Consider the following 20,240-nt stretch of genomic DNA (forward strand, 5'->3'; position numbering starts at 1 on the left):
GGCGTGTATAAAAATGCTGAACAGGCCCAGTTCACCTCAAATTTGTCTCACCTCAAAGGAAAAAATCTCTCATAAATGTCTCTGAAGATTGTTGATTATTGTGGAACAGGTGGCAGAAATCTCAGTCGCAAAGACTATTCAACAGGCTGTCGTTTCAATAGGAACCTCTTCATTTAGCTCTGTGTGAAAGACACCAGTTAATAGTGCTGTGGTTGAAAGCACACATTCAGTGAGTGTGAAGGTGGTTCATTAGTGTGATATGTGACCGACACACATTTAAGGGTTCAGCCAGTGGTGAAAAACCATAGTCGCTGATCTATAGAGATGTAATAGACAATGATCTGGTCAGATGAATAATCTTCTCAACTAGTGGGCGAGCGCATGTGTGTCCACCAGGACAACAGTACTTTGGCCTATATTGGAGGGCAGTGATCTCCAAACTTGGCCTATAAGCCCATTGCACTGCACATTTGATTATTTTCCCTGCTCTCAGTGGATGTGTCAAAGCAGGGGAAGCACAAAAATGTGCAGCTCAGTAGGCCTCCAGGACCACAGTTGGGGGCGTTTTGCTGGCATGGTTTGCGTCCAGATGTCTCCTTGGAGAGGAAGGTCACCACAAGTCAATGCAAAGTTATTTCTACTGGTCATCTTTCTCTTTATCATAAGGATGAAACACTTCAGTGCCCCCATTCACAGGCCACAAGAATGGTCACTGAATCCCAGCCTTGATCACCAGATCTCAATCTAAGAGCATCAAAGCTGAGGAAATATCTATGGAAAGGTGCATTGCAGCTATTTGGGTGCATCAACACCAACACCATATTCTGTTTTTCTTTTAACTTCCCACTTGTTCGTATGTAAATGACCTCTGAAATAAGGACCTCTGACAAGGTCTGAAACACCCCATAAAACTTGATAGGAGGTCTGAAAGATTATAGGCTCAGTAAGGGGATATACTGGATGTGAATGCCATTGTTTTTGTGGCATCCCAGAAACAGTCAATGCAAAAGGGATGTTTTTGCAGCTTAGTTTTTAATACCTGGGCTGTAAGGGGTTGGAGAGTGAATGGTATGTTTTGAAAGCTTGTTTACATGCCCCTTTTTAAACCCTTAATGCAGAAAGGCTTATTACACACTAAGGTGTAGTGCTCAGTAACTACAGGGACTTCTGTAGAAACTGGTGGAGCTATTCTTTGGTAATAGACCTTTGTAATAGCACTTTCGGCCTGTTTGCGGCATTTAGGTATTTTAAGGGGTTAAATAGCAAGTAAAATTGCTTTAACATGATAATAGACAATAAATACATTTTAAAAAAATGTGCTCACATAACTTTGAATAGGATGTGAGGTGCAGGTGTTTTCCCAAATGCTGCTGGAGTAATATTGCCACCCTGTGGAACACCCACTGTAAGTTTTCACTTTGTCAGCCCGTGCTGAAAGATTTTTTTTATTCCTACCAAATTAGCAAGTAATCATTTTCCATTATCAAGTGTATCAAAATTGTAATCCTGCTGTTTGCTCTTTAAACTTCTGCTTCTCTCCATCACGCTCTTTGTATGTGAATTTGGCATGCTGTACCGCAAGATAGGCAAATGATAGTTGAGATATTTCATATTCTCATCACCTTTTCCCCTCAAGTACTTATTATTTGGCATCTGAGCATTCCTTCTGGTGGATGTAAATACATCTTGCACGCAACTAAAGACCTTGAGTGGGGCAGATTGTAATTATACCCCAGCTGTGATCCAACTGATGTTTGCATTTCTCTGAGTGACACAATAGGTTCACAAGCAGTTTATCAGATATCACCCCTAACCCGAGTAATGGCACCTCTGGTACTGTTTGGCTTGCAGACCGCCCAAATGAAGTCAGTAAAACATCTTTCATTGCAGCACTCACAGCGCTCATTTCGCTAATTGGTACCCTGCAAGTGCCACACGTCTGGAAAAGAAGTCAGGCCTCAACAGGTAGCTCCTAAAGGTAGCAGGCTAAAGAACACAGCCTGGAGCTACGAGAGCGTTTTAATGTGTTCGTCACAAATGACAACGTGCAAGAAATCTGAGAACACAAAACATGCTGCCTGTCATCCACTGGTGCCTGGTACACAGCATGAAACCTAGAACCTGTAGCATTATCTCTCTGCCCTACACAATTTAAGTTTTGCCTAATTCCTAAAGATAAAGGTGGCAAAAAGATGTTTGCTCTATACTGGTCCTAGTGATCTGATGTCTCTACACATTTGATCCAGGTCATGAAGACCTTCAGGAGTATGTTAATGTTGGGGTAGATGTGGTAGATGCCAATGGCGAGGACTCGGCACCCTTGCAAAAGAAGAACCACGTGCAGCTCCCTAAAGAAACTTTTAAAAAGTTTGAAATCCAATAGTTTTACACCAGTTAATGGTTTTTTCAACTTTGATCCGAGGAGCCATTTAGGAAGCTTTGTTTGCACTGAAGCAGGGTTCCACAAAGTTTTTCTTGAGCAACTCATTTTAGTCAACCGTTGAATTAGTACAGTGTATTTGAATTTTAGACATAGGACTCCTGGTGCAGATCACCAAGATGGTACAGAAGTCCCAGTTGGTAACACTCTCCACAATGCACCATGTCACACCAGAATCCTCTGAATGACTTGGTTCACATCTCAGCGATTGAACCATTTACATTACATTACATTTATGGCATTTAGCTGACGCTCTTATCCAGAGCGACTTACAAGGTTACTCGTATTACAGAGGAGGGCCAATGTAGTGTTAGAAGTCTTGCCCAAGGACTTGCCCTGGTGTAGCGCAGCATAGCCGCCCAGACTGGGAATCGAACCCCAGTCTCCCACATGGTGTGGTAGCTCACTGGCAGGTAGTGGTGTTATCTGTCGCTCCACACCAACCACAACCGAACAGAGAATTTGAAAAAGTGGTGCAATTCCCCTCTAAAGACTGCAGATAAGCAGCTCCCGATGGAAAATTTTACATTCATAAGCAAATATATGAACCAAACCACATCCTGGGGGGAAAATTCATTCTGAAGACTTTATTGCGCTACCCTGAGGAATCAAAATGACAATCAGTTACAGTGACCATAGCAAATATGACAAATATGAAACCCTGTGATTGTTATAATCCTTGTAATCGCAAAAATAAACTCCAATGAAAATGAAATATGATCAAATGAAAAAGTAAATGCCTTTTGAGTTCTTTTTTTTTCTAACTCATCAATCATTCAAAACACACTGCAACTGACGTTGTGCTGTAGACAGCATTAAAATAAATCTAAAATACAGAAGGTAGTAGAGGCAGGAATCCAGATCTATTTGTCAAGTGTCATTACACTTCCCCATGGTTTACAGGAACAGGGTGTTCTCTAATGGAATGTATCCAACAACAAACTGAATGTTTGACAGGTGTGGGTGGGATCATATCGGGAAAGTAATCTTTCACTTTTCATATGGATCTAGAAGCATTCTGAAATGCCTCCCATCTGACCCCAATGGTCACGTTAATCTGCAGTCACTACATTATGTATAAAAACTGTTAAGGTAAACTCTAACTAACAGACTTCCCCATGCACAACACATAAGGCGCCATGGATGGACTGTCTGCTTGAGGAAGAACACAGCACAAACTAAAAAACAGGGAAGAAAAACCCATGCTGGTGTATATGCCCACAATACCCAAGAAGGCCACATCGAAGACACAACAAACAGAGATGATCAGTCCAATCTATTGCCTAGCAGTCTATCAGCTTGCAGCTATTGGGAAGAACCTTGTCTCGGTTCCAAAAGCCCAAGCATTTCAGACTCAGCCTCTTTGGATTTAGCAGATGGAGCAGCCATCTTCAACAACACCTTGACTTCGAAGTGGACCTTCTCAGCAAAGCCTCAGACCGGAGCTCTGTTATCGCTGCGGAAACGGGTCAGAAAGCAAGATCCCTGGGACAGAAATAAGAGCAGGTCTCAGTGAAACAACTTTTGGCATCTGGTCAAAGACTCTGACCACTCACACAGTGGCTTATAGGCAATCCTGAGAAAAAAAGCAAGCATGCTTGGTGAACGTTCACCTGTTAGTGAAGCAACAGCACACAAGTGTATCCTGCTAGTTCACAGCACACGGAGAAAAGAGTAAATGCATTAATGAATATAAAAGTCATCACTTTGTGACAAAGGTGCCAAACAGAGCTAAAAATGGTTCTTTGCAGCAAAGCTATAGCAGAACCAGTTTTGATGTTTCACATTTTTTCAATTAAAAGCCATTTAGGAGCCTTTTTAGGTTTCGCCAGGTTAGCAAGACTAGTGCTGCTAATAATTAGCAAGACATTTAGCAAGACAAAGCCTTGACAATGGTCATTTAGATATTTTCTTCTGGATTTGTTTTCTGGACACATTTATGTACTGTCACAAAGTGAAGCGAAAGGATCGTTCTACAGCATATATGCATATTTTAGGTGCTAATCTTGGAAACTAAGCTAGAAGTAAAGCAAAAGGCACTCAGCACACTAAAGCCAGTAGGCCTCTACTTACACGGTAGCGCTCAGCTTTCCGCAAAACTTATTTCTTCTTCCCTCCTAATGACATATTTTCAGTTTTTTTCTTCTGTGCCTCATTAGAACAAAAGACACACCTTTATGTTAGCAGGAGGTGAACAAAATGTCATAAGGATGCTAAATTGCACTTACTGGTGAGGTCCAACTCACAAATTCATGGCCTTACAAACAAAGGTCAAGAGACAAGAATGGCATAATACTGTACCTTACCCAGTCAGAGAGGAGCTAACGTTACAAAATACTTTCTGTAAGCTATATTAGGAGGTTGCTAATGCCAGTAGAGCGGCTGATTATTCCGTACCTGGAAAGAACTGTATTAGCCTAAAATCATGTGAACCATTTATTGTACATTTAAGACTGGAAGTGCTGAGTAGATGGATGGTGGATATTAAAGGAGGTAGCAGAGGAGGGTCTACCTCGGTCATGGCATCATCAATCTGCTTGAGCTCCTCATAGTGATCTCGTGAGTCCCGCAGAGGCTGTACCATGATTTCCTCAATCTGCGGGAAGAGCTGGACATACACACATTTACGTATGAGATCAGTACCTGACTCTATTAATCTATTACTATTACAGTGCAGCTGGTTGAGATACAGTCTAATAAAGTCTATTAATGCTAAGTCTGCAGAAATACGTAATACGGAAATACTGCCCAGAATTTATTGGTGCTCAGCAGCACCAATAAACCAAACATCCCCATTATCCACCTTCCCACTTCTAGCTTGCTGATGCTATGATTGAGTTAGGAAGGACACATCTCTGAGGCGCTGATCCATACCTTCATGACTGTCTCAAACATGGGAATGAGGACGAACTTAATGAAGCCAATCTGAGCAGTGGGCTTGGTCACTTTGTCCCTGTCCATAAAGGGAGCGACAGGAAGGCCCTCTGACTTCTCTCGGTCGCTCTGGGCACAAACACACAGGACTGATTTTATCAACACTGGATCAATCTATCAAACCACAGCAGGGTGCATTAGGGCACAATGTGCTGACCTGCATGAAGTACTCCTCCAGCAGACAGTCAACCCATGGCTCGGCCACTTCCGTGGGCCTGACCTCGTTGGAAATGTCACAGCACTTGATCAGGACCATCTTCAGCTGCATACACACAGCAGGGGAAGACACAAAGAGGGCTTTCATGGACTGGTCAACAGATCTGTACCTTTCATCATTCAGCGAGCTCAGTTGCACTGGGTACCAGCTCCATGCTGACAGAAAGGCCAAAGCGGCTCTAATCCCACTGTGTTATTTTCAACACTCATATTTGACCTGCAGCGCTGGGAGTACGTACGCAAGTCACATGCTCCTCATTGGTGAAGTCAAAGTTGTCCACTTTGTGCTTGAAGGAGTCCAGGATCTCTCCATGTCTGGCCATGTCAGTGGCCAAAATCAGCGTGATGATCGCCTGCAGGCAAAGGGTTGCATTAGAAATGTATCTGTTCCTCTGTTGTAAACCAAAGGCCAACAGTAGTTGCACAGACATTTAAGAGTTTGCCATACTTTAGTTTTCCGGTGGAAAGGCCTTCTAGGCTTTCAGAAAAGGCCTAATGATTTCCAGGGATTTCAAATATATGGTTGTTATTTTGACTTATTATTTGAACTGTATGTTTTACACAGATACTTTGATTACTATGTTTTGGTTAAATGGTTAAATCTTGAAAATCCCAATCCCAATGGAATTTGTTCAGTATAAACTAGCTCCCCAATTGGTTAGTCTTAGAACTGGAATGATGTCCCAATGCTGCGTTCATGGCAAGTGGGAGCTTGGTATTTTCCAACTTTCCAATCTTCTACTTCCCATCTAAAAGCGTTCATGCAACTTCAAATGGTTGAGGTCAGAAAGAGTCTCTCACAGTAAGATAAGACTTGTTTAACTGCTGTGTGAGTTTAGAAAACTCTTAAAAGCATTTACAGTTGTACACTCATCATGGGCACGAGTAGCATGGCAATATTGGGTTTTCAGTGATTTGACAGGAATGTGACTTCTGTTTTTCTGGGATAGAATGAGTAACAACATACCTCTTCGACCCCTTAAAAAGCCTGCTGATGGGCCAAAAATGTTATTACAAACTTCTGTTACCAAAGAATAGCCCCACCAAGTACCTGTAATTGCTTAGCAATACATCTTAGTGTGTAATGAGCCTTTCTGCGTTAAGGGGTTATTGGAAGAAAACAAAAATTTGGTGCATTCATATATACAGGGTAAGAATATTTACATACAGCACACAACCACTGTGTATGTATATTGTTAACCCTCTTTATTTAATTGGGACCCTGCGTTGACCCTGTTTGATTTGTATTAGAGATGTGCATTGTAGACTCATTCTGCACCAGAAAAAAACAATTCATCTTCCATATGAATTATATCAATATCACAAACAAAATGGTATTAGATACATACACACAAACTCAAAAAAAAAATTAAGCATTTTCTATGCATTAAATGAATATTAGTGGTTGACAGAGGGTAGAAATGCTCCGCTGCACTGCTCCACTTGTAGACTAACCTGACGGATCTGTTTAAAAGTTTCAGAATCCACGTTGGCAAAGATGTTGCACTCGGGCAGAGCAAGGATTTGGAAAGCGACAGCACAGTGGTGGTTCTCTAGAGGGGAGATGTCATTATAGCGCACTGCCAGCTCTGTGCGGGCATTGATCTGGTACCTGGCAAAAACAACATGAATGACAATTTACTATAGTATTACCCTTTTGCATTATTTTACTAATTAAAGTAATGTATGCACTACAATACTGTATACGGTCACTGTGATGCAAAAACCTTGTACATCCAAAATATTAAAGCAACATTATGTAGCATTTGTACCTTACAATAGCAGCCTCAAAATCATTGTGACGCTCCACTGACTGTAACAGGGATGTCTCTATCGTTGCTAGTCTATGCTTAACATACCAGAAACTGCATCAGGACAACATTCATGAGAACTGCATAACACTCAAGATATAAGATATATGTAAAATCCTGTAATATTACTCCACCGCCTCAGTTCACATGCTTCTTTCAATGTCAGTGGCGGTTCTGTATCTCCCAGCTTGTCCAGAAATGTCTGTGTAGAGTGTGTCCTTTAAACGTGGCTCAAAGCACAAATTATACTTCTTAACTGTAGGGGGAGCCCATGAGCAAATAATACCAATTCTCACATTAGGCTGCTTTAACTTTACAGGAGAAAAAAAACCCTTCATAACTTTCAGTTGAAGTCGTGGCATTTTTTGTCACAAAAAAAGGCCAAAATTGAGATACAAGGTTTTTGCATGACAGTGACGTTATACATACACATACAGCCTGACTGGGTACAGTCAGACTTGTACATTTGCAATGAACTGGTTGATCTGACACTTACGTGTTATTATATCCTGGGTGGTCCAAGTCGTGACATACTGCTGCAGTCATTAAAATACCTAAGTCGGTCAGAGTGAGCTTTTCCTGTGGACCAAATGCATCCACACACACACACACAAACACAAACACACACACACACACACACACACACACACACACACACACACAGTGTTTCTGCATGTTTTTGTCACAGGGCCACCATTCCTGCATTATGTATGCCAGAGTTCTCACCTGAAGGTTGCAGAGGTGGATCATGCCATACATCATCTGACTCACACAGAAGCAATGGCGGAAGTTGTGGAAGGGGTTGCTACGGTAATTCTCCTGAATAGCAAGCTGAAAATAAATACGGTAATGATGGGTTTTGTACAAGGCCCGTAAATTTGTACTCATCAGACCGACCACAGAGGAAATGTTGAAGGCTATGTTCATGCTAGATCATTCTGCTGCTTTATGTGCATGAAATTATACTCCTACACTACGCATACTTTACTAATGAATGCAGAACTAACTGTAATTTTAGAAGGGCCCAGAAAAGCATGCTGCCTTTATGAACCACTGTTGGTTCAATGGCCCTGATTTTCACTCCATCCCAACTCTAAACACGTTGAGCAAAACTGTCTGGGGTTCTATACGAATGTAAGTGTTTGTCCTTTACATCATACATCAGTTTTTAACGTTAAAAAGGTTCCTCCCAGGAACGCATCATTCATTTAATTAATTTTATTAAATTGAATGATTCTCTTAAGATCCGTCCACCCAACATTCGGACATAATATTTAGATTGTTGACTGTTGACCATGCTCTGAGGTGGAACTGGAGGGTGGAGCCCCCTGTTGTTGTGGTGAGTGATGGAAGAAAGGGAGGAGACGGGGTGGAGGTTGATGCGATGTTTGTTTAAAATAAAGTTGGACTGAAAAGCAGGGTTATATAAGGGGCTTGAGGGCCTGGAGGAAGAGTTTGGTATGTAATCCTTCTCCCAAAAAACAGTTATGTTATGTCATTTTTCACTAGCCCTCTGAACAGCTACGCAATTGGTGGGCTGTTAAAATCTGTTAACAACACTTCTCACTCTTTCAGCTAATGAATGCATTCGCATTGCCGAAAAGCAGCACAGTTCATATTGCTTTTAAATCTCATCGCCTAGTGACTGCCTAGTGACCGATTCGTAGCTACTTCCCATAGGACTCCATGCAAATATGCACAGGCAGCAGTGGATGAAATGCCTAGTGTGAACATAGCCAACACCTTAAACCCTAAGGGCCTACATGTTGGCACACACTTCAGATTTCACGCTCATAACAACATACATTCACATTACTTAATAGTTCTTAGCAGACACTTAATATATAAAGAAGCAACAGTAAATATTTTGTCAAGGCACAAATCTTTTACTGAATTCGTACTGGTTCTCACTGTTGCTGATTGGCTCAACTTTATTTGCTCTCCTCATTAGTTTTCCACCGGCAGTCCAATGTAAAATGATAAAGTAACTGGATTACAGAGTTTATCTAACTCACATTTTACTGTATCTCAGTTAGCCAACATTATTATTATTACATATTGCGTTGAGCTTAAAAGCATTAGTAAATGAGCTGCAGCTGAAATCTTTTGTAAGAATGTGAATCTGTGTCCCTTTCCTTCAGTTCCAGTTTACAGTTAATTCCCATTTGCAGGTTAGGACTCCTGACAAGCAGGCAGTTAAACAGTTGAGCCACTCTAGAGCTGTGAAGCCATGTGAATTTTTGCGTCCAAGAAAGAACATAAAGGTACATTCACCTAGAACTGTGTTTTTGTGTAGTGTAATAGCTGCCAAGTGGCACAATAGTCTAACTTCCTGTTTATCAAGTGTAAAGGAGTCATATGTTCTGCCTGGGGACATCTTGTGATTGAGATGGACAGATTGAGGGTATATGTGTGTGGGGGGCACAGACTTAAAATCTAAAATATTCAATATTAAAGCAATTTCAGCTGCAGCTCATTTACTAATGTTTTAACCTCTTGACACAGAAAGTTTTTTTACACACTAAAATGTGTTACTCAGTAACTACAGGGACTTCTCTACAAACTAGTGGGCTATTCTTTGGTAATAGAAGGGTATAATAACCATAGGCTGTTTAAGGGGTTAAGGTGTGAGTTGGGAGAACTTCTGACTAAACTTTTTGGAGTCAACTCCAACAATACTCTGTAATCAGTTACTGGCTCATTTTAAGTTGTCCTGACTTTATTGTTTTAAAGTGATATGTCATATACTGTGAGATACAACATTAGTTTTTATCTGGACACTACAGACCCTGAAACATCGTTAGTCACTATTTTTGTCTCTTCATATCGTCGCTGTCCAATAAAAAACAGGTATCTCCAAAATGTTCATAACTTTGAATGGAAGTTAATGTAAAATAAGAGTTTATTCCAAGTAATGTTGAGCATTGCTATTGGTTCAAACGATGGAGAAAGCTAAAAGCAGACAAAAATGGAGATACGCATTTTTCATTGGACAGCAGAGGGATTCTAAAAACTGCCAACTCACTAAATGTAAATAATACAAACAATGAATAACTGAATAATAAGGGGTCAAAATTTAGTTAAAATCATACTCTTACCAGCCAGCGTTTGAGAGTAATAGGGTTCATGTTGAACTCCTTTACCAGGCCTAAGTCATGGTACATGTACTCCAAGCAGCTGAGCATCTGAAGCACACAGAAAAATCCCGAATTGCTGGGCACCAATGCATGGCAAACATAGTGCATACTAGTGACTCAGAAATCATAGCGAATCTAAATATTTACATTCCTCTGAGGCAAACTCACCTCATTGTGCTCCCAGTGCCAGACATCAAACGTGGGTTTCTTCAGAGCTTCAATCGTCTCCTGAGAGAGTGTGTACTGAGAAGAAGAAAAAAAAAATGGGCATGAGGACGGAGGATTTGTTTTTCTTTCAGCACTTTTGATTCATTCAGAACATTGTGTTGAAGCTCAAAGCACCTTTGGATAGCTGGGAACATCCCGTCTAGGGGTTAGTTTCTTTCCATCATCCGAGAAGTTGTACTTACACGGGCAGTTCACTCTGAAAAGAGAGCGGTAGAGATAGTCATTGAGATAATGTACGTTTGAATTGAAGCTTCAGTTGACTTGTGAGGACCATTCCAGGTAGGTTATCGGGCCTATCTGTCAGGCTTGGGTTCATTTGAAGGAATTCCAGATGTTGTTATGATCAGTGTTCGCCTGCTTACCTTCCTCCTCCTCTGGAGGTCATTTCATCTCTCAGCTTCTTCAGGTCGTTCTTGCACTTCTCAATCTCCACAACCTTGAGGCCCTCCACTGGGAAGCAAACCCAACAAAGCGACACCAGATCAGCATCAACAACAACTATCTGTGGGAAACTAACACCACTGACAATATAGATGCACAGAGGCTTTAGTAAAACCCTCAGACATCAAATATGCTCAGAATCCATACACTCCACTCTCTTCTCCAGCATAGCCAGCCTGTTGGTCACTTCAGTTTTCAGTTCATTGATCCTGAAGGCCCTTGAAAAGAGAAAGGCTTTTTTAGACAGGCAGCCTACAGTAACAGCAACAGCGGTGAAACAAGCCCGCGCTCTGGAGAGCTCTCGATGGGAAAATAAACACTGCAGTTACCTGCTGAACTGCTCTGCCACCTGCGATAACACGTTCTGAAACATGTCTTCTTTCTCTGCGGAGGGAAGCAAACAGGCTGTAAATCACAGCCGGGGCTTTAACTCGCCTCCGAACACAAGTGTGAGGAAACAGTCACCCGAGGCAATAAATGTCGTCGGTACAGGTTGAAAAGAGAACTGTAACACTGTCGGAAAGTGGGATGTGTTGCGCGTTACCTCCAAGCTGACCAGTGGACAGAGGAACCACTTTGTATAGAGAACTATAAGAAGGAAATGTGGTCAAAAGAAACAAGAAAATCAGTCGTCACAAAACAACTGAAGCACATATTTAAAAAAGTAAATAACTACAGCACGGTCAAATAATAAAGTAGTAATATAGTTACCTGGGAGAGTTGGTGGGCATAGTGGGATCGATGGACACCAGGGCTCCCTCAGGGTCCACCAGCATGACAGCTGTGTTCCTGTGAAGAGACATAGATGGAACGTGGGGAGAATGTGGGAGATTTGCTTGGCTTTTGATGCCAATCTAAGCCTCAGCTCTCATTTACAAACCAACTGGTCATTTTAATTGAAAAACCTACTATGAAGGTCCACTTTTTGGGTATTTTAAAAAAGCAGTGATACTGTTGTGTTGGGAGGGGACGATCACTCAAATAATACCTATTTAGCAACATTACAGTGGTCATAAACTGACCAATGATGAATGGTGTGACAAATTGTGCAGTCAGTACCTGGACACATATATGTGACTTACATAGTGAAATGCTCGCACTGTAGTTACTATATAGGTGACCTATATAAAAGCTTGTAAAGAGTCCACAAACTACAAGAACAGGTTTCTAATGTTTCTAATGAAATGAACAGAGTGTGTCTTAGAAGAACAGCAGGGGTTTGAGAGTTTAGATGGATTTAGGTGGTGGATATTAATGCAAAGCTACTAACCTGGGGATATTTGAAGAGGAACACAGCAAGTCTTTAATGTCACATGGACTGCAGTGCCGGCTGAACAACACCTACAAAGAGATAGTTCAGCATTTATTTCTTTTTAGTTGCATTGCTCGTCATGTGGAGAAACGGTTTGAACCCCATTATACATTTCACAGAAATATCGCTGAAACAAAGAGATATTGTGTAAAATATGTCAATGTGCACGATGTCAACGTTAGATCAATACCAATACTGTTTCTGTAAGTGCAACCAAATACATTTTATAGACAAAAGTATCGGGACAGCGGTTCATTCGTTGTTTCTTCTGAAATCTAGGGTATGAAAAAGAGTTTATCCTGCTTTTGTTGCAGTAACTGTCTCTACTGTCCAGGGAAGAAGGCTTTCTTGGACGATCATCACCCCACTTCACCCCTAACTCCCTATCTCATCCCAGAAGTATTGGATGGAGCTCCATTATTCCAGAGAACACAGTTCCAGCATACACCATTCCCCTCTAGGCCACACCTGGCATTAGGCATGGTGCCAATTGGTTCATGTTTATCTTCTTCTCTACAGGGACTAGACAAGCTGTGTGCACATGGGCGTGGCTGAATTCATTCATTAGAAGAGGTGTTCACAAACATTTGGACATATAGTGTATTTGTATATGTCATGCTTTTTTTTTCCATTATTTGGCATCCAACCAAACTGCAGACAATCAGAAGTCTTGTGAGACAGCAATAGTAACAATAGAGTTGCTCAACATATTATAACACCAAGCCAATAAGTATACATATATAAATGCATGTATATTTCATATATACAAATAGACTTGTGAAGCTGATACGCAGTGAAGGCCTGCTAATGAGATGAAGATAAACAGCCTGTTTCAATTTCATTAGGGCCTCTCTGGGTTAGCTGGAACGTGGGGTAATGGTGTACAGGTGTAAGAGACAGCTCACTCAGCCCTAGCATGTCTATTTTAGAGTGGACACATGTCACCTCCAGCACACACTTGGCTCTGGTTGTTGTGGTTTCACAATCAAGCAGAGACATGTCTATTATTATTGTTACCATAACAAAGCATTGTACCTCTGTCTCTGGAAAAGCACATTCATATGCTGTAAAATATGTTTAAAACATACGTAAACTGCCTGTGTTAACATTTACGCTGAAGATTCTATGAGTAACAGAACAGTTATTGGTGTTACATTTTATTAACCGATTATTATATAGTCATTAAATCACCATGTTATCTATATCTTAACTATCAATGCATGGAAATTTCTGTGATTTAGCATAGTAAGTATACACTAGGGTGTTTCCAGTAGTAATGATAAATACCTTGTGTACTATACATTCTCATATTTTGGGTTTTATTTGGCAAAAAAAGTTAGCTAGCATTCCCCACAGCCCGTGTTGCAACAGCCAGAGTGGGAGCTCGGTATGTAATATTACAGCAGTGTAAATGGTCCCCTCCCTTCAGCCTAGTCACTTACTGCTTTTCAGCCCTTTCCTTTGGGAAATGCATCTAAGAAGAGCTGACAATGGAGGCCTGAACTGAGTGTGCTAATAGCAGGTGTCACTGCAGCCCATTATGCCACTGACACCTGTGAGACAGGCCGTCGTCAGCTTTATTTTTAATCTCAGCTCGCTGCTATTCTTGCACATGCCCTTCACAGCTTTCTTCCCTCCCAAAGGACTGTTTGCTTGCTTGGTGACCTATATATTAGAAATCAATTATGTTTAAGCCTTTTAACAATCCCTTAAAGGGCCAGGATCTGCCAGAAGTTTAAATGCCTGTTGAACACTTCTATACCTTGAGAGTATGTCATCTAGTTTGCATTGTAGTCACTGAAGTTGCTAAATGAGAAACCTTAGGATGTAATAAGGTTGGGATTTTAAGGAAGTAAAAAGGGTTTTATCTGTGTGTGCTTGATTAAATGCAGCATTAGAAATGCTAAGTACTAGAATGACAAAATATATCCATAATAATGTTAATGATGTACACTTACTAACTGGAACAACTAGTGCATACCGTCACAGAAAAACCTTGTATCACTTGTATTGACATTTTTACCTTTTTCTGTTCTTTACATTGGGTCAATTTAATGATGAATGGACCAATAGAAAAGCTGGTTTTTACATTGAAGTCCATTGAAAGCTAAGAATCTTTCATTTTGCATTTTAGCTGTTTTTTTTTTATTTATTTATCCTTTAGATCAAGCTATACTGGTGGTGCAGCAAAACCAACTGATGTTTCTCCTCCACTGATGAACATGAGCAGAACCTCAAGACAACAGAAGAGCATCAGGAGACCACACTGCCAAACTGTTTAACAAATGGACCACCTTCTCACATGGACCATTTTTACCATATTAAGACTTACTGATAATTATAATCATGAATAATTATAAAATCTCAGTAACAATTATGACCCTAATATGTAAAGTATCTAGTTATGTAAGTGTTTAAGCTGTTTAAAGCTTATTTCTGTTTTACCTGTCTATAAAACGTTAGGAGTTTAGTTGGTACACTGTTAAAAGTATAAAAACTTTTGGAGGTTCTTCAACTGAGAACTGTGGAGGAACCTCTTACAGTAACCTTTTTCTTCTAAAAACCTTTTCTTGAAGGTTCCTCAAAGCACCCCAACCCCTTAAACAGTATAAGGACCTCCAAAAGTGTTATTATAAACTTCTATTTACAAAGAATAGCACCACCTGTTTCTACTGAAGTTACTGAATAATACGCCTTAGTGTATAATAAGCCCTTCTGCGTTAAGAGGTTAAAAGGTTCCTCCAAACCTCTAGTTCAAAAAGTTCCTCAAGGATCTTATACTTTTAACAGTGTGCATTTGAGATGTAGAAGATGGCCAAGTGATTCTGTGATTCAGTCTTTAAGACTGAACATGCTGGTTTCAGTAATATGTGAGCCATAACCTACAGAGAAATATACAACAACACACCTTCTGCACTTTGCCATCCACGTCCAGGTATATGGTTTTGGGGGAATATGATGAGGACCCTGAGCCCATTCTGGCAGTGTCGCCTCACCAAGCTGACAGGAGGAACAGTGAGAGCTCCTGTCCCACTTTGGAAAAAGCCTTCTTCAAGATCTGATCTGGTAAGAAATCACAGAGGAAATCACTGGATGTAAACAAGATAAGATCAAGAAGTTCATGGGGTAATAAATGAGATGCTGATCACACAAAATTCAAAGTTGAAATCATGGATTGAACCCTTCTGAGATTCAAATGTCACTGGAGTGTCTGACACAGTGAACTGTTTGCTGTCATTCATTGATACAAGACTGAGCTTTGCCTCTAAATGTTACCTAAAAATATGGAAACATAGGCAACAACCACCAACCATTTCTACACATGTTGCTCAGTTGATGCTGTCCTTCATGCTGCAGCACACACCGTTAATGCTCTTACCTCTACAATAACTCACAAACTAAAGCACCTACTACATCTAAACAATATCCTATAATGCTAAACGTGTATTACATTCCACATCTCTTCATCTCTGTACTCATTTGCAGCTGCTTTTAATAAAAGATCCATCTTCACTTACCTGAACTGTACGAGCTGTGCCGTTCTCTCGTGTCCTGTGCAGGCGCCCCTCAGCTTCGCAGGTGCTGAGCATGGAGCCTAATAGACTGAGTGAGAGGGGGGACCTGGGGGTATTGAAGGACTCTGAATGCAATTGCCGCTGCACGCCGGTTGCCAGGGGACTGTTACTAAGGACGAGAACGTGGGCTGTCTCGTCAGTTGCAGTTGCAGCTACTTGTTATGTATTTAAATGGGACTGATATTTACCACAGATTGAGTTTGGGGAAAGTGCTGTATGTAGAGTGTGCACAGGATTATTTTGCCTGGTTGGAATGAACTGTGAGCGTGAACTAGGGGTCAGATCTAGGGGCAGTATATATATATATATATATATATATATATATATATATATATATATATATATATATATATATATATATATATATATATATGGGAAGTTGTGGGTTCAATACCTGGGTCTGCCAAGCTGCCACTGACGGGATCTTTAGCAAGGCCTTTAACTCTGCTTCTGGGGAAGTGTAGCATGACTGACCATGTGCTCAGATATATTCAAATGTAGTTGTACTGTACAGTGTATAGTGCAGCAAAATATAATGTCAATAAAAGTACTTCACTAACTGAATGTTTTTGTTCTGTGCACCTTCTCAGGTTTAACCGTTTCTAAGCAAATGAGAATCTGAATGGAAAAAGAAAAATGAAATGTCCAGAGCCATAGAGAATTCTAATTGATTGAAGAAACTGTTCATCAACTGTTCTCTTCCAACACCTGGTCTGATGAATCAGTGCTTAATGGTGTTAAATCAGGTGAGCCGGTGATGCAATTAAACAAATCTACTCTGAAAGCATCCAGACACAATCTGGAAACTTCATCAAATTAGCTCAGAAGAGACCAATTGCTGTGATATGGTGTTTCTACAAGCACAAACTCTTATTGATGAGAAAGATGGTTTTAAACTTTTGCACAGTACTGTATACTCTATATCTTAGAAGCTTTTAATGTTAACTAAGAAAATAAACAATAATCATGCTTGAAAATGTGCAGAAGTATATTCTCAGTAGAGCACATGTTCCACAAATCTATTTCAGTTTATTTAAATGTATTAAACACTGTTATTTTTTATACACATGTACATCTCTATCCAGTCTGCTGCATGTGATATACAACTACTCCTCTGCATTACAACTACAATGCACAGTCATACATACTGCATATGCCGTTTCCATCATTTCTGTGCATCGTTATGCATAATTTCCATTTGCTTAATGTACAATAGAGCAGAGTAAACTGGCTTGTGCTCTATTCCCAATACAGCTTCTGTCCAGACACTGAGCAACAGGTGTTCTCGTCAGGTCTCTTAGAAGTGGAGAGACCAGAAACCTTCTGCAATCACAGCAGCCCTGGTTTCCTTGAAGCATATTTTGAAATCATTAGAAATCAGGCCAAGGCACCCCTTACTCATACTCTTTGCAAAGTCACACCCACCCCTAGTGAATGAATGGAGCTGTTGGCACACATGGTCGGGTCATTAACAGCCCTTATGTGGACGATATTGGAGTGTCAGCAGCAGAGGCAAGAGCGAGCCTGCTCACAAGCCCTTCTCTAATTAACCTCCTCCCTGAGGGAACACACACTCTTCCCACACCTCCATTCACCAAGCCTGATGCACTACTGCTTACACCAGCCAGGAAGGGTACATGGCTAAATTGGCCAACTATCCAAGAAAGGTCCAATACAGGCCAATACAGGTTGTTATTGTGTCTTTGTTTCTATCTATAGATTGTATTGAGTGGAATGGATTGTTTGGTAGTCCTTATTTACATATTCTAATATAGTGCCTGTTTTGTAACACATAAAAAATCCAATAAAGAGTTATATAAAATATAAAATAAATGTATAAATAAGTAATACATTGAAATAAATTATTAAACAAATAAATAACTAAAAGCCCTTAAACTCTAGGCTTATTATTTAGTTATTAATCATAAAATACATATACAAATGTCCTTCAATCTACAACAGTTTAGCTCTGTTCATTTGTGCTGAGGTTTTAAGCAATGTTTCAGCCTGGGCTGGTTTTTGAGCCAGGCACAATGCTGGTCAGCCAATTACAACAGAGGCAATTTTCCTAGTGTTTGCCAGTACACCGGCCTTAAAGGCACAGTAACAATAACAGCCTGATTATTTCTGTGAGAACGGTCACGTAGTAATGAATTTGACACAATTATGACCCTCTGTACCTTATATGTGAATAGATGAGAGGTGCTAAACTACTGTAAGTGAATAGGCAGATCTATGGAAATGCATTTGTTGTCAGGACATCACAAAAGCAATGGATGAATAATGGAATAGGTTGCATTTGCAGCTTAATTTGTATCTATGTATGGTCTTAACAAAGGAGTGGACACTGTGTTTTGGAAATTTCACACATTTAATGTTCACATACTACACAAAGTAGTAGGCTTTGTGTCTTGATGCGGCGAGTGCACCAAGCAGCAGACACAAAATTAGTAGATGGGCAATGCTTACGCAATCCAGCAGATTAGTCAGTCACACCTTGGGTAATCAAGGATGCGAGTGGCTGCAATTAATCAGGGACAAAGGCAAGGCGTCCAGTCACATTTCAATAACAATAAAGTGTTCAGCTGGGGATCTGAGAGAAAGGTATTATGCTGATAATGAGACTGGGGGGCTTTATGGAGACTGGGCCAACATGACCGCGTGTCTGGCTAAGATGAGGCCAGGAATATGGAAGACTCCTCTCATGGGTTTCCTTTTATCTTCTCATGTCCCTGCTCAGTTTTCTCTAATGTTTTATCTTCATGGAGGTTGAAAGCCTTGCCTGAAAATTTCTTCTTTTGTTTCTCAATGAACAGTAGCTCATCGATGGGTACAGCTTTCTGCTCCTGAGCTCTGTGATCTTGATGATAAAGAAAAGAAAGGTGTGCCATGAGGTTGATCCAGCCAGTTAGGGTCAAACTCATCTTCAGATCTATCTCAGCTAGCACAGCTAGCACAGTCTGAATTGCAACATAGAAGCATAGAAGTTGGACTAAATAGGTCTAAAAATATCCAGCTGTTTTTCCTGATGTTACAAGAGGTCAATTTAGTGCTATTTAAAGACCATTAGAACCTTTTTTAAGAAACATCTTTAGTGGACTGGGTCACATCAACAGGTTACGTACCTGACGCGACTTAATTTAGCTCTATATTTATGACAGAACACGCAAACACAGTTTGATTAAAGTAGCTCCTCTGACCTGCTTCCACGAGCACTGATTAGAGCCATTCTGCATAATCACCACTCTAAAATACCACTCAGAGCCTTGAAAAAGCATTCAGGGAGCTTAACTGCCCTTCAATATGAAGAGGTTCAGTGCAGTTTTAACCCTCATGTGATGGTAAGCAAATTATTTTAATGAAAAGATTTAGTTTGCAAAGACCTTTGACTTTGAAGCTGACTTTGGAGACCCCATAAAGGGGAATCAAATCAGGTGGCAGGTCTGAAGACTTCAGTGACTTTGACAAATACCAAATTGTTATGGCCAATGCAAGAAGGGGACTTCCGGTCAGTACTCCTGACTGACAGTGGTCAAATGAAGGACAAACGAAGTGGCAACAGGATGTTGGGCACCCAAGGCTCATTGATGTGTAAGGTCAACAAAGGTTATCCTGCAGTTGAACCGACAGAAGGACTACTATGGCACAAGTCAGACAAATCAGAAGTCACAAGTTTTAAGGACATTACAGCACACTGGATGCTTCACTCCCCCCTGAGGATTGAGCTATATAGCTGCAGACTGGTCAGAGTGTCCACGCTTACCTCTGCCCACCATCAAAAACACTGACAGTGGATATGCAAGAGCCGATACTGGAGTTTGGAGCAATGGAAGAAAGCAGTCCCCATAATGCTGTTTTACACTGCCTGACTCTAATTGTCAATACAACAACAACAACAACAACAATAATAATATTATTATTATTTATTTCATCTTATTTCATATTTCATATTTCACATTATTATTATTTATAGTCATCATACTAAAAATAATTGTATGACTGCAATTAACGGTTTAATGGACAGATACACTAAAACATGGAGGAGCAGCCAAAAAGAAGACATTAAACCGTTAATTGCAGTCATACAATTATTTTTAGTATGATGACTCAGTTCTTTCTTAGTCAGCTTTCTGACAACCATTGTCA

At 40.5% G+C, this 20,240-nt stretch overlaps 1 protein-coding gene across 9 annotated transcripts; it reads right to left on the minus strand.

Moving 5' to 3' along the window:
• Window positions 1-3,012: 3,012 nt before the first annotated feature.
• On the minus strand, window positions 3,013-16,363 carry pde9ac (phosphodiesterase 9ac). Of its 9 annotated transcripts, XR_011980582.1 has the most exons (21): window positions 16,038-16,363; window positions 15,428-15,582; window positions 12,478-12,548; window positions 11,919-11,996; window positions 11,673-11,795; window positions 11,537-11,591; window positions 11,355-11,425; window positions 11,129-11,216; window positions 10,881-10,962; window positions 10,707-10,781; window positions 10,500-10,586; window positions 8,128-8,232; window positions 7,898-7,980; window positions 7,046-7,202; window positions 5,830-5,943; window positions 5,532-5,636; window positions 5,315-5,443; window positions 4,953-5,048; window positions 4,514-4,591; window positions 4,054-4,085; window positions 3,862-3,925 (listed from the first exon to the last, which is right to left on the minus strand). XR_011980582.1 is itself a non-coding variant. In XM_072691179.1 (20 exons), exons 2-19 carry the CDS (start codon window positions 15,494-15,496, stop codon window positions 4,541-4,543), a joined length of 1,560 nt encoding a protein of 519 aa, XP_072547280.1. In that variant the 5' UTR covers window positions 15,497-15,582; window positions 16,038-16,363; the 3' UTR covers window positions 3,013-3,925; window positions 4,514-4,540. The 9 variants fall into 9 exon arrangements, 8 of the variants coding, with proteins under 8 accessions (XP_072547280.1, XP_072547277.1, XP_072547281.1 ...); XM_072691179.1 differs by lacking the exon at window positions 4,054-4,085 and having other exon boundaries at window positions 3,013-3,925; window positions 11,752-11,795; XM_072691176.1 differs by lacking the exon at window positions 4,054-4,085 and having other exon boundaries at window positions 3,013-3,925.
• Window positions 16,364-20,240: the final 3,877 nt, after the last annotated feature.

This window comes from Salminus brasiliensis, chromosome 11, assembly GCF_030463535.1.
Source record: "Salminus brasiliensis chromosome 11, fSalBra1.hap2, whole genome shotgun sequence".
Lineage (NCBI taxonomy): Eukaryota > Metazoa > Chordata > Actinopteri > Characiformes > Bryconidae > Salminus > Salminus brasiliensis.

Bases quoted from the DNA above. Each gene is read 5' to 3' on its own strand.
- pde9ac (XM_072691172.1), bottom strand. The intron at 5,637-5,829 runs GTACGTACTCCC...GTGTGTATGCAG, and splicing joins ATGAGGAGCATGTGACTTGC to CTGAAGATGGTCCTGATCAA. The intron at 5,444-5,531 runs GTCAGCACATTG...GTTTGTGCCCAG, and splicing joins TGGAGGAGTACTTCATGCAG to AGCGACCGAGAGAAGTCAGA.